Below are 18,253 nucleotides of genomic sequence, written 5' to 3' on the forward strand. Positions count from 1 at the left end.
AGGTGGATGAACTTTTTTTATTGTTGAAAGTTTTGTGAATTTCCACGAACCGGAACAACCCCACCCAGCTTAAAGAGTTCTGTGAGACCATACACCTCATCTTTGGGCAGCCCAACCCCTCTGGTGCGCCCTCAGGACCCCTGAGTACAGGAGGGGCCCCTACTGGTCTTCTGCCAGCATGTTCGCTCTCAGCGTCAGTTGGGCATGGGGATCCACTGACAGAACCGGAGAGGTGCAAGTCAAGCCACTTCGCCAACCCTCTACACATGATTCACTGCCAGCGCCCCTGTTGGGACAAGCCTGCTGCAGGCACCATTCCATCAGCATTCCCGACTTCGATAATGAGCCAGATGAGCATCGTTTGGCACAGGGGTCAGACCGCTTATAGGAGCTAGCAGCTTATTACTATGATAGGCCTGGATTGGGTGGTGAGTAGGAGGGGTCTGTGGATCTTTATGGTAATCAAACATTAGAGGATCCCAAGGACACCTGGTATGAAGATCTGGCGGATGCCAGTAAACTGGACAGCTCCCCAGACACTGGCCTGGTCTCTCCCTCTACCGTGGCTACGGAGGAGGGTGCCTCATTTGCAATGGTGGTGCAGAGGGCGGCTGAGGTCCAGGACCTCATGCTACTCTCAGTGACAGTCAAGACAAACTTCTTGTGGGAGGTGCTTCAGCCGGGTGATGCCCCCACAGAGCTATTACTCCCATTTAATAAAGCCCTTACAGACGTCCTTCTCTGGGCCTTGACCATGCCCTACACATGGGCTCCTGTCCTCACCCAACACCCACCCGCAGAGCTTGGTGGTCCTGGCCTCCAGTTCCAAAATTAACCTCCGTACATGCCTTACCACACCACCAGATTGGGAATCCAAAGGGCGGGATAACTTCAGGAAGAAGATGTTCTCTTCTGTCAGCCTGGCATTGTAGTCGGTGAACACCACATGACTGTTGGGCCCCTTCTCCCATATGATGTGGGACTCTGTTGTGCAGGTGCTGCTCATGGTCTTGGAGGAGGCCCGAGCCTCACTCTCTCAAACGATTGCTTAAAGGAGATATGTGTAGGAAGCTGGCTGTGTATATACTATACCAAAATGAGGTATAGTTTGCCGAGTCCAGTGGTGGCGTGGGCGAGCAGTAAGGCTTTATTACAGGGTAGTGTTAAGCATTTGTTGTACACACTTAGGCAAAAAATGATGTCACACACTCAAAGACTGAACTCGGACCAATTTGAATGTATTCAAATATATTATTTAGTTATATTTATTTTCTAGAACCAAGCATGCAGGTTGAACAACACAAGCAAGCTGAATGAAAATGACTTTGTTACAGGGTTGCAAATACTTTCAAAACAGTGGATATTATTGTTTGATTACTTTTGATTACTTTTCAGATTACTTTTTCTACTGTGATATGCCTAGATAGCACACTGGGACATTTCCTAGAGAAAAGGTAATTAAAGCAGTTTTTAGATATTTTCCGATCTCATACAAAACCAACTCCACACAGAAGAATTTTCACAAGAAAGCAGTCAATGCAGTCCTATGGTAGGAAATTAGAATATCGGTTTCAAGGTCAGTACTTGGGTTTAGGAGTTGGTTTTCTGGGGTTAGAACCAGGGTTCATCCAAGGTCAAGGGTGCACTCTCAAAGCACCCTCAGCGGCACTAGGACGGCCTGGTGCAGAGTGCTGAGGCCCTATGTTATCCAATGGGGAATAGAGAGCCTCCGGTTGATGGCTGCTCACGAGCATGCCACAAGGTTGTGGGAGCAAAGCTCCTGGTGTTAGGCTCAGGGCAAAGGGGGATCCAAGTTAGCACCCAAGGTACACTGGCAACGGCGGCTGGGTGCAGGGTGCTGTTTTGGCGTCGGGTGGCCAGTTGTTTTCAATGGCGATTCTCTGGTTGTAACAAAGACTGCAGGCTTGGGGACAAAGATCTTCTGGAGGTGACCACCGGTTGGAGAGGGAAGTTGTAATGCCTGGGGATGCTGCGACAGTCGGTTGGGTCACCCAAGGCCGTGGGACGTAGAGTGCAGGGGGGTCTTTAGGCGTCAGGTTTTCAAACCAGCTACGATCGCGGTCAGGGGGATCCTCCAGAAAGAACCTGCAGGCATCGATTGGAGATGCGAGGCAGGTCAGAGATCACCAGATCTCAGGTCTGGATCGGCGGGGAAACCTCCTTGTGGTGTTGGGCCACTCGCTGTTGGCATCGGTTGCAGAGTGGTGCAGACTCGCGGATTTGGCCGGAGCCAGAGTCGGTTGGTGAGCAAATCCGGTGCTAAAAGGATGCAAAGTTCTGAGTTTAGAATGCAGGGCAGGTCCTTCAGATTGATGAGGGCTTCTGGCTGCAGAAACACCGGGATTTCGCTGGAGCAGTATCGAGGTGCGGACAAGCCGGTAGGGCTGAGGCCAAGTCAGTGGGCGTCCTCCTCTTCTTAGTTCAGCACAACTTCTTCTGTCCTTCTCTTCTTCCGGTCAGTTCTTGTCTGAGGAGGCAAGGTTCGGGGTTGCCCCTAAATACTAGATTTAGGGGCATTATAGGTAAGTAAAGGTCTGGACCAATGGGTCCCTTCCTTGGGGTGGGTACACCCCCTATTTTGCCACCCTCCAGTGGGAGGGGGCATATGCCTTTCTCTGGTTGGCCGGGTCTCCCCCATCTGCAAGATGGCAGGGACTGAGTGTTGTGCTTCACTTCACCTCCCCCACCTGATGGGTGGGGTTGGCAAAGGTGGGCACACCTCCCTTCCTTACTTGGTTTTCCTGATGATTCTCCCACCCAAAGTGAGGGTTACAACCGGTGGGGCCAGTTGCTGGAAGCAGCAAATACCTGGGGTAGCTTACAAAGGCGACAAACCTTTGAAGCTTCCTCTTCGTGGACCCTGCACATCCTGTGGGGAGGAGGTTTGGCACCTCGTCCCAGGATGTGCATTGTTTCAGACTCCAGAGAGCAGTAGGCTTTTGACCCAGGGGTCCAGAAACTGAGTGGCTGGCGAGCAGCCACTCAGCCAGGGCCATAGTTTTAGGTTGTTTTTCAGGGGGCATCTCTAAGATGCCATCTGAGTGCATTTTTCATTAAATCCCACACTGGTATCAGTGTGGGTTTAAGGTGCTGAGAGGTTTGATACCAAACTTCCCAGTTTTCAGTTAAGCCATTATGGTGCTGTGGAGTTCGTAATGACAAACTCACAGCACCATATACTCTTAATGGCATTACTGCACTTACAATGTCTAAGAATTGGCTTAGACACTGTAGGGGTACAGTGCTCATACACCTGTACCCTCACCACTGATATAGTGCACCCAGCTAGAGGGTGGCTGACCTATGCCAGGGCAGTGGGTTGTAGGCATGGCATACAGGGATGTGTGCCATGTTGACTCTTCACTTTGTTCTGCACCAAAACACACAGCTTGCACTGGCAGTGTGTGTGTGTAAAGGTACACGGCCTCTAAGCGTGGCACAATAAGTGCTGCAGCCCTTAGAGGCCTTCCCTGACCACAGTGCCCTTGTTACCTATGGTACCATTTACAAGGGACTGACATGTGGCCAAAGAGTGCTAATTGGGTTTTGTCTTAATGCAGTTTTAGTGAACGATAATAGGCCCAGGGTACCTGGTTGGCAGGAGCCCAGGACACACTCAGTCAAAGTACATTAACAGTTTGGCAAATAGAGGGCACTTTCTTACAGATAGGCAGCTAAGTTCTCCATAAGATGTGGGTTAGACATGACAGACTCGCTGGGCAGAGTGATTTCGTTGTCAGTGACCTTTAGGTACCACACCTGGTTGAGAACCACTGGCTTTACGGGGATGTCCAGGCTTCGCTCATGAACATGCACTTTGATGGTTCCTGTCTCTTTGATGAGAAGGCGGACACAGCGCTGGAGTGTTTAAGTGCAATAGGGCTAATCCAGGTCCTTGGGCCTTTCTTCTGCCTTTCGCCCCTTTCGTGGCCACAGAATGGGCTTCCAACTGCTTCTCTGTACTCCCAGCTATCATGGCAAGCAGGTTTTGTAAACTTTACGGGCCAAGGACACGGTTCCCACAGACCACGTGAGACCGGTAGCCAGAATTTGTGCCAGTCCACCATCCCCCAGAAGCTGCAGCCTCCAAACTCCTTTAGTTTGCCCGACTGCCATCATGGGAATACAGTGGGGGGTAGGCTATGCCATCTCTATCACCACTTGAGGTCTATAACATCCGACCGTTGGGTTTTGCAGGTTGTTCAAAAGGGCTAATGCCTACCACCTATGAAAAGCTGACTGAGGACCACCTCTCCTTGATCTGTCAGGAAGTGTTAGCTTTTTTGGCCAAGGGAGCTATAAAGCAGAACCAGTCATCAGAAGTAGATTGTAGATTGTGGTTCAAATTCCTGCTGCTTTCTAGTGCCCAAGAAAGACGGAGGCCTTTGTCCTATTCTAGACCTGCGCCTTCTCATCCTTTTCCTGAAAAAGGAGGAATTCAAGTTGCTCACGCAAGTCCTGTCTACCCTGGACCCAGAAGACTGGATGGTAGTATTGGACTTGAAGGCTGCCTAGTTCCACACGTCTGTCCTGCCTCCACATGGATGATACCTGCAGTTCAGGGTGGGACAAGACTACTTTGTTTGCCATTAAAAGCACCCCTTGGATGTTCACTAAGGTGATGGCAGTGGTTGCAGCTCACTTCCAGAGGTTAGGAGTCCCCCCACTCCAATGCCTTGACAATTGGCGGTTGGAAGCGGGCTTGCCACAGGCAGTTGTCTCCCACCTCCACACTATGGCGAACCTTCTGCACACCTGACTCCCTCTCAGATGCTCCTTTTTATTGGAGCCATTCTGGACACAGTGCAGTTTCCAGGGTATTTAGGCTATGATAGCGATGTTTCAGCCTCTCTCCTGGGTCTTAGTAGACTGACCCTAAGGCTGTTGGGCCTCATGGCCTCCTGCATGCAGCTTGTGACACATGCCTGTTGATATATGTTGGCTCTACAGTGGGACCTGAAGTCCCAGTGGGCGCAGCATCAGGGTAACATCTCCCCATGGGCCCGATCTCGGAGCAAACTGCAAAAGACCTGCAGTGGTGGCTGACGAACTGCGATTGGGTTAGTGGCAGACCCTTCTCCCATCCCCAACAAGAGCTGATAGTAGTGACAATGTGTCACTCCTGGGCTGTGGCGGCCTTCTGGGAGAGGTGGAGATTAGTGGACTCTGAGCTCCACATTAATCTGTTGGAGCTTCGAACAATGCGGTTAGCATTGAAAACCTTTTGTCCATCAATCAGGGGAAGGCTGGCACAGGTGTTCATGGACAACACCACTGCCATGTGGGATTGAAACAAACTAGGCAGAGCGTGGTCGTGAACGCTCTGTCAAGAGGCTTTGCATCTCTGGACATGGCTGGAACACCAGGGCATATCCCTAATGGTTCAACACCTGGTTGGCTCTCTGAATGCCAGAGCAGATTAACTCAGCTGTCGATGTCTGGCGGATCACAAATATCGTCTTCATCTGGAGGTGGTGCAAGGTATCTTCCTACAGCTTCCTACAACTCTTGTCACTGACTATCTTGAAGAACTCCCCAGTCCAAAAGGGGTAATAAAGAGCCTTGGGATGTGGCTGGATTTCAGCCTCACCATGGGTCACCAAGCAAATAAACTGCCAGCTAACTACTTTGGTGCCTTGACGCCACTAAGGAAGGTTTTGAATCTACTCCCCTTTCATGTCAGAAGACTGATTGTTCAGGCCTTGGTCATCTATCTCCTTGATTATGGCAATTTGGTGTACCTGGGGGTCACCTTGTCATGTGCCTAAAATGGTACAAACTATTCAGAATGCCGCTGCATGGCTTCTGCTGAATCTTCCCAGGAATCATACCACTAAAACTGCTCTGAGAGAGCTTCACTGGCTTCACGTTAGGAAGTGAGTTCAATTTAAGCCTCCATGTATCCTACATAGATCACTCTTCAAGAGAGGTTCTGTCTTATTAAAAATGCTGGCTACTCATTACATTCCTGGATGGTCACTTTGTTCCTCCTCAGCTCGTTTGTTACAAATTCCCAGGTTTGAGAGATCCCAGTGATGTTGCCGTTCTTTTTCTTACCAGGCCGCCAATCTCTGGAACTCCCTTACCTTTGCACTTTGCCAGTGGTCTAATGAGCTTTCCTTTCATAAGGCCTTGAAGACCTGGCTGTGTGGTAGATAGCTTGCTAGTTATGTTGGCTTTTAGTTGACTGACGGAGCACTGGGCGGCCTTAGGGTCGCTATGTGCTACATAAGACTACTAGACTAGGCTACAGAGGGGGATCCTTACTTGGATCTGTTCGCCTCTGCCAAGAATGTGTACTGCCAGTAGTTTTGTATACTGGAGTTTCCAAAGCAGCTCTCGATCAGAGATGCTTTTCATGTCTAGTGGAGCTCAGGCCTCCTGTACGCCTTCCTGCCATTACCAAACCTGCCCAGAGTTCTCTTGAGGATTCAAAACGACCAGTCCCAAGTTGTTGCTCTGAATTGGGCACCTACCTAGTTTCTGGTGTCCCGACCTGTAAGAATGAGCATTGTTCCTCCAATCAGGCTCCCTCTTAGGGAGTATCTTCTGTTGCAACAGAAGACTGGGTTCTGTACCCCAACTTGAAAATGCTTTGCCTTCATGCGTGGAGATTGATCGGTGACAGTCGACTGCTCACCTCCAACCCAAAGTCTGAAATGTTATCTTGGCAGCCAGATTTCCCTCTACCAAGACAGAATATGCAAACCTTTGGAGCACGTTTGTGACATGGTGTGCTTTATAAACATGTTAACTCTCTATCAGGTCCCACCCCACCTTCCCAGGGTATTTTATTTAGCCCAGCAGGGCTCATATTAGGGCACGTTAAAAGTTTACCTTTCTGCCATTTCGACATTTCTGCTGTTGCCACATCAGCCATCCATTTTTAAATCCCCAATTGTATATAGTTTCCTGAAATGTCTCCAACACATGTTCCCACCAGCACCTTTTATTATGCCCCAGTGGGACCTTAACCTGGACTCCTTTCCTGATTTTTTTTTTGTAAACAAAGTTGTATTGATTTCCATACATCCAAAAAGGAAGTCAAGAAAAGGACATAGGGGGTACGGTTACATCCCCCAGACATTTAGCAAAGACACATTTTACAGTGAGTTAATTAAGACACAGTTATGGTTCCCTAAGATGTCCTTGTCAACTGTCCGGACCAGTCTTATGAATCTTACCATAAGTGGTTTCCAACAATTGAACAGTCCCATCCCCAACTAACCCCCCTCCCTCCCTCTCCACCCTCCCAGGAGTGTCATTGAATTGCTGGCTGCCAGAGGTCAGAGGAACTGTTGTCGCAGTGGGGTGAGTTATGAGAGCAGTGGATAGTTGCAGCTGAGGGAAAGCAGGCTTGCGTGTCGAGCGCCACCACTACCCACAAGATTAAGGAGCAAGGTGGGCACATAGCTGTCTGCACATCAGACCATGGCTGCCCCAGGGGCACCTTCAGCTGCATCCTCCTCAACTTCTGCGGGAGATTTGAGTGCTACAATGAGCCTTTCCCAGGCTCGCTCCCTATCCAGCACCTTTTCACTCCCCGTGCAATTCACAATTTGTAACCTAATCACTCCCTCACACTCGGCCCATTTTAGGAACTCTGCTCTCCACTTGGCGATGCTAGGGCCCTGTTTCTCCTTCCAATCTGTGGTGATATTCCTCTTGGCTAGGAGCAGGCCCAGATCTAAAAATGTACTCTGGTACTCCCTTTCCTGATGTGCGCTACCTTTGAGCCGCCTCACAACTGTCCACTCAGGCCTTTGACCATCAAAATGGCCTTTTGAGTGAGCTATAGGTGCTCTCTGCTCATCTTCCATAATTTACCTTCTACCTGATAAACTCGCTCTTAGAAGTACGGCATCCTTCTTACCAAAGGTGGTTACTCTTTTCCATGTAGGCTGGTCCATCAATTTGCCTGCCTTTTACGCTTTGCCTCATTTTTCTAAAGAAGAGGAGAGACTGTACTGACTGGACCCAAAAAGAGTGTTGTCATTCTACCTTGATCACACTCGTGAGATGATTAAGACTTTGTGGGGAATGGTGGAGCAAATAAATGGAAGACTGCTAAGAAGTCGACCATCTCTTGATGGATTGTTCTCTGCATCAAAATTGTAATTGTAATTGTAATTTCTATTTGTATAGCGCGTTATCACCAATGGTCTCTAAGCGCTGTGAGAGGGGGTCTGCAGTTGGTTATGATGAGTAGTGGGTACGCTACCGTGTGCTCCAAGCCTCTTGGAAGAGTCTGGTCTTACGTTTTTTTCTGAAAGGCAGCAGGGAGTGTTCCTTTCGAATGTTGTTGGGCTGCTTGTTCCAGATCTGTGGGATGATTGTGGAGAAAGCTCTACCTCCAAGGGAGGCCAGTTGGGAGCGGGGGCAGACCAGGATCCTGGCGTCTAAGGAGCAGAGCGCTCTGCTAGGGATGTAGTTAGCTAGGCTATTTTTGATGTAGCTAGGGGCCTGGCCAAAGATTTATTTGTGTGCAATGCAGGGACTTTTGAACTTTGTCCTTTGCCTGATCGGGAGCCAGTGGAGCTGGCAGAGGAGAGGAGTGGCATGCGTGCGTCGGGGTACTTTGAACACCAGCCTGTCCGCATCGTTCATTACAATCTGAAGTCTGGCCAGTTGTTTTTCTGGAAGTCTTAGGTAAAGCGAGTTCCCGTAGTCCAATCTTGATATTATGAGTGCTACTACCACTCGTTTCAGGGTATCAAAGGTGAGGAGGGGGGCCAATTTCCGCAGCTGCCTCAGAATGCTTGAGCAGGCGCCCACTATTGCTAACACCTGTTGGATCATGGACAGTTTGTTGTCAATCTTGATGCCAAGGCTTTTGACCGCCACGGCTGGCTCAGGGTATTTGCCTAGCTTTTGTGGCCAGAAGAGACTGCTCCATGAGTTGGTGTCTGTGGTGACGGCCAGCACCTCTGTCTTATCGGGGTTGGTTTTTAGGGAGTTGGCCGACATCCAGTTTCGCACTGGCCAAAAAGCAACCCACTGATTGTTTGCTTGCTTGCTCGCTCTATCAGCCAAAGCCACAGTGTTAGCTTGCAGAGTTCCTTTCCTGGATATCTGTCATGCAGCACTGTGGGCTTCCTTACACAGATTTATGAAGCACTACTGCCTACAGCCAGGTCCGGCGTGATGGTCATTTTCCCTGTTCGGTCCTAAAGGACTCCTTACTACACACAAATCATTCGTTTTTAAAATTGTTTTGTACTGGGGAAGGTACTTTTTATTGCTTTTGTCAGCCCTCAAATACAGACGTTCTAAGAAAATGCTTGTTATATTTTTTACCAGAACAATCTGTTGCCACTAATCCTTGCTTCTGGCGTCATGTGTTAATTCTAAAAAGCGAATGCTAAAAGCGCTAGTCTTTTGTAAGATGTCTTAAAAAGTGATATCAAGTGTGTTTTCATAGCGTAAATGTATGCGCATAATTTCTTGTTACAGTCAGAAAATATTCTGGCCTTGTTTTGCATAATTTTAGATTGCCTTTTTGCCTACAGTCAAGGTGGTAAACGTAATTATATTCGGTCTAGAAATAACCCATAAGTGCATAACAAGAGCGCCGTTCTTTCAGCTGACACAAACTCGCAGTGGTTGCAGTAGCAGGGCAGCGTCTTGTTGCTTGAAGGCATTTTAGTAATACAAATTTAATTATACCATAAAACAAATGGTTTCCTCGTTGCTTCCAGGCTTCTTAGCGCTCTGTCCCACCGTGTGCGTTTTCAGCACTTCTAGGTCCATTACTTCTAATATTACCTACAAAGCACTTGAGAAATTCGATAGTTTTCATCTTATTGATGCGTGTTTCTCTGCATCTGTTGTGGTTTAAAGTCACCGGCACTACCTCTGAAGACAATGGTGCTTTCCAGGAAAGAGGCGCTGATGCTCTTGGTGTACTGCAAGGGCTTTTTGTTTGATGTCAACGAGGATAGGATTTTAAAACTGGCCAACTAGCACAATAAGAAACTTGGGAGAAAGGCCTGGTTATAGCTTGTCCATTTAATCACAATTCCTAGGCAAACACATGCTTATGCATGGATTGCAATCATGAGTATTGATGTTTAGCACACCTGATAATTATCATGTGCGATAAATTTCGTATTCTTCCTTACATGTCAATAATTCAACCCTGACAAAAAATTTTTAAACATCACTTTATTTAAGATTTTATAGATAAGCAATGACGTTTACAATTTTCATAATCACATACACAAAAATGTCATATCAGTGGATGGGTTTTCACCCCACCCCCCACCCCCCAAGTACTTCTGTCCGCCCCCACCCTTTCGTTAACTCAGTCTGGAGCCTCCGCTGCAGTGGGAGTATCATGTCTGTCGATATGAGGTATCCGCTCCTATCCTGTTGGGCCAGTCCACGATAGGATTCCCAATTATGCCGGATCTTTTCCCATTTCCTGGGGCAGCCTCTGCCTTCATTTATATATTACTATATCAAACTTGCCCGAATTTAACAAGGAAAAAAGCTCGATATTTAGCAGTATATATCAAAATCAACATGTCAGAGTGTTCATGACATCCTCGGAATGATGATTGATATAGGATGCATTTAAGACATTCAGTATATATAAAATTATATTGAAGATTATATGCGCATTGACAAACCAAAAAGGCTAATTATTTCATTGTTTTATTAGAAAGGCTCGATACGAAAGGAATGTAAATACAAAAAGTTACAATTAGGTACAGACGGTACTTTAGTGCACTTCATTTCGTTTCCGAAAAGTAGGAAGTCTCTTTTAGGTCTCGCCTACGCAGCGCACATGTGCTGCATAGGAGGGGACCTTTTGGAATCAATCCGCTTTTTGGGCAAAAAAGTGCACCTTTTGCATTACTTTGTACTGCAACGCGTGCACATTTGGCGTTTCCCTTGTGGGAGTTCGCTTTGGCAGTGGCTGCACCAGCACTTTAGGTTATGATGATTACAGCTAAAGCGCTAGTCGGCGATTGTAACAAAAGTCAACAAATAGGAAAAAAAGGCGTGGTCACGATTTTTTGTTTTATTTCCTTACTTTTTTTACAGTCGCTGGCTCGCGCTTTAGCTGTACACACCATAAGCTAAAGCGCGGGTGCAGCCATTGCTTAAAATGTAAAGAAATAGAAAAAAATATTTTTCTTTACATTTTAAGCAATCGCGGCACCCGCGCTTTAGCTTGCAATGTTTACAGCTAAAGCACAAGGGCAAAAAAGGTCACGCATTTTTTTCGTTTTCCCGACAGTTTAGAAAATGCTAGTGCCGATTTGCACCGACATTTTTGGCTAGATAGCTTGCACAGCTGCAACTTTCCATCGACAAAAGCACGGCCTGAAAGTTGTAAAGCTAGTTTTTATCTCCCGTTGTTCGCATAATGTGAAAAGTAACGATTTAAATTCTAAAATGTAGAGCTGACCTTTCTGAATTCAGCAAAATAGGGTGTTGTTTTGAGGCATAAATGTGATTTGAATTTGTAAATGAGATGTATTTCTAGAGATACGTGCTAATTAGGGAGCACACATCTCAACCTGAAGTTTTTTGTGTAAACGGTATAAATTCGTGTTGTGTGTGCCACCGAGTGTGGAGTATCGCAACAAACGGATCGAGTGCTATCGACTGTACTATTTAATTCACCAAAGAAGCTCATAGTCAGCAAACACATTGGCACGAAAAGTGCGTGCAAATACCTCACAAGCACAACATGAAAACTTTAGTTTCAGGAAATTATGCTCCAACATTGCCAACGGAGGAGTTGTTTCTTTTACCCAAAGTACCATGGACATCTGGTTTGTCAACATTAGCAGAGCTGAGAGCACACCATGGAATAATATAACTCCTTACCACTTATCACGTTTTTACAACTAAAACACGCAAACGCACCTGAGCTTCTCATTGGTAGAAATTTGTAATATACAGTAATTGTGTCCGAGTGAAAGTCACAGAAAGAGGGGCACGGAGAATGAGGGCATAAAAGAGAGACCCTAGTGATTATAGTAAGAGCCTAGGGGGTATAAGAAACTATTGGCCTTAAGCCCATCAGATAAAACCAAGAGGTGATCTCCACCTTTAATTTGGGAACAGGACAATTCCTACAATATGAAAAGATATCGAGAGTAGCACAGGAGATTTGGGCATCATTCCCGGACGAACACCCTAGTACTAATACACTAAAAGTGATTCTATATATGGCGCAGAGCAGGCAATTGGTGTCCCACCTTTATCGAGCCTTACGAGACGATGTACCTTGTGGGGCTCTGCCAGTTCAGTTAAAATGGGATGCAATGGCTGAGAAGTCTCTGTCAGAGGGAGAATGGGTAAGAGTGCATGAGAGGGTTCAGAAAGTAAGCTCCAATGCACGGTTTAAGTTTGTTCAATAAACCTTGTTCACCAGGTATTTCTCTGCCCACGAACATTACACATAATATATCCGGCTCGCACAGATGAATGTCCAAGGTGTAGATCACGGGCAGCAGATTTTCTTCATATGATTTGGGCTTGTTTGAAACTACTCTCTTATTGGGACAATGTACTTGCACACCTCCGGATGGCCACGGGATGGGTCTCCTTAGGAAGATCAGACAAGTGTTGTTGGGGTTGTTACCCACACCAAAACACAAGAAGCTAAATAAATGCTTTGTTCTCCTGGTGTTAGTACTAGTAAAGAGACACATTGTTATAGGATGTCTTTGCCCTAAGCCCACACAGACAGAGGAATGGGTTAGATATGTGTGAGTGGGCAACTGCGGAAACGGTACGAATTAAATTTTTCCGGAACAATGAAAATCTCGCTGATGATCTTTAGGCATGGTCTTATATGTGCTCAGAGACACACTAGCTTCGGGGACTCTGGAGGTTGCCAGGGAGGGGGAAATGCAACTAGTGCCGGAGAATCATGGTAAGTAATAGCCCAGAGGTGATGGCTAAATTCACAATGGGCAGCCTAAGACAACCATGAATATCCTAACGCCTTTCTTGGCTTGAGGACCTACACGGTTTGTTGGTCGTTACTATGTTGAAAGGTGGCATGGGTCCCTGTGGACAGAATGAAGAGGCACATTAGGAATGCCTATGTATAACCATTGCTAAAAAATCGAATGTAACGTTGTTTCTCTCCCTTTCCATATCCTCATCTGAGAAATGGAGTGCCCTCTGTATATGGAATTGATGGATTGCTGTCCTTCCCTTCTCTCTGCCGAGGGGGAGGGGTTGATGGGTCTGATTTCACTCATGTGTATTCCTTTGAAATGGTGTCTGCGTAACTCAGAAATGCCAATAAAGATCATTTATTTTGAAGTACATTTTCTTGCTTAGGCATTTGACACCTGAAAACATTAACAAACATATTTGTAATAATAAAAGTAGTTGTTAAATGTATCTAACTAAACGGGCTACCAAATTTGAATATTTTATTATCTAAACAACATAAATATTTGCTCCGATGCGGTATTAAATCAATGAAAAAGGTTGCATTCCCTTGCTATGTTTACAGAAACTAGAAATACCAAATTCTTGTGCGTCCACCCTATTCTTCTTCTAACAGATATATAACGATAATTCTAAAACTTGTCAAATACGAACCTCGTTAGAAAATTGAATGTATTGTAACTGTCAGTTTATAGTCAAATAGTTCAACTGAAATGCATGAGATGATATGGGCGTGTGCATATGTGAATGGAAGTATCACATCATATCCTCTTTCCCTCCTTTAGAATACGGAATGCATCCAGAAGAAAAAGGCCTTACAGCAGAGCATTGAAAAAGCTAAAGTTGGACGCCAAGATACAGTAAATCAGAGCTTCTCTCCTTTGAATTCATGAAATTAGATGTAAACTTGTTGTATAGAAATGAATAGAACTCTTTTATCATATGCACAACTCTGTAAAAGTACCTTTCACCGAAAAGACATGGGCGTACAGGTGCTAATATCAGAAATGAACCTCCATATACAAAGCTGAACACAATTCTTTTTTTGTTTTCAGCTAGTAAATTGTCTGTTTTTTTCAGGTTCGCCTAGTTAGGTTCAAATACTTTCACTCGGAAGTGCGGTCTAGCACATGATACCTGAAGAATGAGCATGCATGGTTTTCTGTGATATCATAAAAATATCTGTTATAGTTTCGGGACTCTGAAACTTCATAATTCCCTTATTAATTCTGAGGACCTTTCCATTTTCACGAAATCGAGTCCCCAAAGTCACTATCCTATGTTAGGTTTCAATGTTCATGCTTATCCATCAGGTTAGCTGTGTAAGAGTTGTCTTTGTATTGTCGTTGATTTTCCTCCTCTGAGCATGATGCTAGCAAGAGCCCAGCCTTATACTCTGCCTGTTTTTTGTTTTTTTTACTTAATACTCTCGGAATGAACTCTCGGTATATAAAGATTTTTAGGACAGTAGGGTCCCCTCCCCCAAGTGCTCTTGTACCAGTACATGATGAGGTTGCCTCAGTCGTATGTACCAATCCATTTACATAGATCTTTTTTTTTGTTTACTAACTGGTTGCCTTCCTATGTATTGCCAAACTATGAGAGGGTGCCCCCTTCCAAGGAGCACGCTTCTCTGGCTAATTTAAACTGCTTTTCGGGGTATCAAATTTAAATAGCTTGCAAACCAAACTGTGCATGCATGTCCTTTAGTAAAGCAGGAGACCCACTCCTACGAACAAACTGCACACTTCCTCAGTACCGCGTTTCCTTCGAGAAATCGTTTATGAACGTTCTCTGATTTGTTCTGTGCATTCAGACACGTTATTAACTGTTTGCCTCGTGTGCATCACTTGCCAGCACTTGGAAGGAGTCTGCACGTTGTGTCGAGCACCTATCTTCTCTTCCATCAGTTTTGTTTTTCATGCTGATTGCCAATGGAAGCTGACTTCATATCATGCCTCATTTGTGGGAAGCTGTTTGCAGCAGCGTACCTAATGAAGTCATGCGCTCTTGATGTCAGGATATCGCAAAAGACACGCTTTTATTTCTAAGCAACGGATGCTCTGTATTTTTTGTTCTGGATCTTCCTATGGGTTTTCTGAGAAAAAGCCTCTCCACTAAGCGGGTAAGCGTGGTTGCTGCAGGAACAGACACCTTTCACATGCAATGTGCTAGCACCAGAAAACTTGTTTCTCCTGATTCTGTCCCCTAGTCTTGGTAAACGGCAATGGTTACTTGATTTATCAACTTTCTACCTGTCCTGCTCCTCACACTTCTGCTGATACCGTCCTTGTATCATTTCACTGGGCTGGGTGAATCGCCACTTTCGCCAGTTGTACCACTCATACCTTGCTGTTGCTTGTTCTAAAAGTCTTTTGGGGCTTGATGAGATCCTTCAAAGGCGTCTCCTCCTGCCCGGCTCCACTACAGCAGTTAGAAGGGTGTAAGGAGTGTAGTTGAAGGGATCAGGGGGTGCGGAGTCTGGATTGGCCCTCACATGTAGCGGACTGGGCAGCCCTTGCACTATTTTAGCTTTCTTTTCTTTGCCCTTTCATGCTAGCACAAGGTCTGCCAAAAGGGAAAATATGTATAATGGAGTATCTTATTGATCAGTTCTATGGTTGAGTCTGATTTCAGGTGATTAAAATGTGATTGCAGATTGAAAAGCATGTTGGTATTCATAATGGTAGATGGCCTTTAAAATAATAGTCACAAAAGGTAATATTCTTTCTCCTACTTTAGGCTCTCTACCATGCCTGCCTTGTGGGAACTAATTGCACATCCCATCTGCATGCAAACGTTTTTTTTTTATATAATGTTATCCCGAAGTTCTTCTTCTAGAGCAGGGTTCTCCAGTGTCGGTCATGGAGGGTCGGATCCATGCCAGATTTTCATGATAACTACAATTTTCTAAATGTGGATATGCTAAAAAATCTGGCATGGATCCAACCCTCCAGGACCAACATTCGAGAACCCTGCTCTAGAGCTACACTTGCACAGTCAAAGACATATTTATAATCTGGGATTCAATCGTCCTATCTGGATAACCTGTGGGGGTTCAGATGCACGTGGTTAGGTTTGATAGGAATTTCTAGACAGAATGTTGCTTATTAATGTTATGGCTATAAATAGCGACATGTGGGCATTTCTTTACAGGCCAAGCAACTTCTGTAGTTTTCCATTATCTTTAAGTCATTGGATGCTCATTTGAGGTTAACGTGAGCTTCTCAAACTTTCTGCATATATATTAAAGCCTGGGTGCCTATTTCAGAGCTTCTCTTCACATTGACCAGGAGGTTCTCCACAGTGTATTTGCCGAATGCTTGTCTTTTTTATTGATGCCTCTGCCTCTCCGAGGTTTATTGTTGTGCAGTTTGTTCCTTCTAGCAATACCTCCAGTTCGGACAGACTGTCTTAAATTATCAATATTGTCATATCTTCTACTCTTAGTTATTGACCTTTGGTCTTCACGGAACAGTTACAGGAAGATAATTAATAAAGGCCTGGTTTACACACTTTCCTGCCCATTCAAGTGTAACTTAGGTGCACAGGTAAGTCCTAAGTTTAGGGTTGGGGTGGGAAAGGAGCAGTGTCGGGGTATTGGGAGCATCTATGACAGATGCATGGACCTTCACCCCCAGATTTGTGGGTTTGGCATACATTATGTATGACCATTCTCACCATGTTCCCAGAGTGAGAATGGGCAGAGAATACACCTGAATTATGAATTGCAGGGAGTTTTATGGGAAGGGAGTTCTCCCTATGGAAAATTGTTGCCTTTTGTGTGCGAAGGTTAAGTGTACAAATGCTCCTCTCCTAATTCATTCAGGAATTTTCAGCTTGAATTAATATGGGTTTGAAATGTAGGGCTTACATAGATTTCCAAGAATACTCCTGGTGATGTTTATAACGACCAATAGATGTATGTATGCTCCTAACATAGATGGAATCCTAGACACTCCATGCAAGGGAGAATCCTCAGTAAGCAAAGCCTTCTGGACTCTTCAGTCCTCTCACCTGGTAGGTGCGTTTTCTGGGCAAATATGTCTCAGGCGTGGTGAAGTGATTCATTTAAAGAGGTACACTCATGCATCTGGGAGCCTTTGGTTAGACAACACATCTGGAACAGTCTTTGGTCTTGGCATGCATTGTAACTTGGTGCATGTTGAGCAGCTAGGCCTAGATCTATGGTTGGACTGAAAGTTTGCTGTCTGCACACAGTCACTCCACCTCATTTTTTTAGGTCAGATCAGCAGCCAATCTTTTTCTTAGTTTTGGAGTATATTCACTACTCTTTCCTGACTATGGAAACTGCAGCAGCTGCACTGAGCCAACAAGCTACTCACATTTAAATCTTTACTCCGCTTTTGGGGGATATCAATAGTTACAAAGCGCATCTGTCCACCCTGTAAGGATTGTACTGTTACGTATCAAACATGCACCTAAAGGCACTCGGTCACTATGTATTCTTTGGGATGGGGTACATCTTATAATTTACCCTGCTCTGTGTATTGTAGCCAGACAAACTCTAAACATCTGTAGGCGGTTAGTGCACTCTTGCTTCTTGGAGAGAACAGGGCACAGAATGCTAAGATCGACAGGTTACCCATCTATGTTATGATGGTGGGTTGCAGATAGTGCTGTGCTCCTGGCGAAAGTCCTTTGTTCAGGTGCCTCCTCTCTCATGCCGCAGTTTGGCCGCCTGCTCGAACAGGCCTGATCCAGGAAAGGTGGACACGAAGAAATGTTTTTTCTCAATTTAAGGTGCTATAAATTCAAACCTGACACATACTATTTTCTTACAGTGTATTCTACTGTCTCTCATCAGTAGGTGGGGAGTAGGAGCAACATAGGGGTCATGCAGTGGAGTGGAGGCATCACTAGCCAACCCTTTCATTGATCACTTAAAGGTTTGAAAACATTATATCAATTATATTTTCGTAATTGGGAATGGGAAAGAATCTCTCGCCAGTGAATTCACAAATTGATTGAATTAGAGGAATGATTTACTGAAACTTACTGTCACTATCAGTGTAAGAGAGCCCTCTTTCTTGGACTTCAGGATCTTCACATGGGAAGATACCGTGAAGTCCTAAGTCTAGTATAATCCCAAAGAGCGTAGCAGTTTCATACTGTTTGACTTCTTTCATTCCTGGTCCTTAACTGAGAATCTACCCCATGGCTTGTTCCTTCGACTAAGGAGAAACTGCACTGAAGAACCCGATTTCAAGAAACATGCCAGCAAATTTACAAACTATTGAACAAGGGGTACCCCATCCGAGCTTTCAATAAAGCACACAGATTAGCA

The 18,253-nt window shown here is 45.4% G+C and overlaps 1 protein-coding gene across 1 annotated transcript in view; it reads left to right on the forward strand.

Annotated features, from left to right (window-relative positions):
• MND1 (meiotic nuclear divisions 1) overlaps nt 1–18,253 on the forward strand; it is a 403,567-nt gene that overhangs the window by 246,231 nt on the left and 139,083 nt on the right. The window contains exon 5 of the mRNA XM_086962315.1: nt 13,731–13,805. Within this exon, the coding sequence (XP_086818441.1) occupies nt 13,731–13,805 (75 nt within the window). The remainder of the gene's footprint in view (nt 1–13,730; nt 13,806–18,253) is intronic.

The sequence above is a fragment of the Lissotriton vulgaris genome, chromosome 3_1 (genome assembly GCF_964263255.1).
Source record: "Lissotriton vulgaris chromosome 3_1, aLisVul1.2, whole genome shotgun sequence".
NCBI lineage: Eukaryota > Metazoa > Chordata > Amphibia > Caudata > Salamandridae > Lissotriton > Lissotriton vulgaris.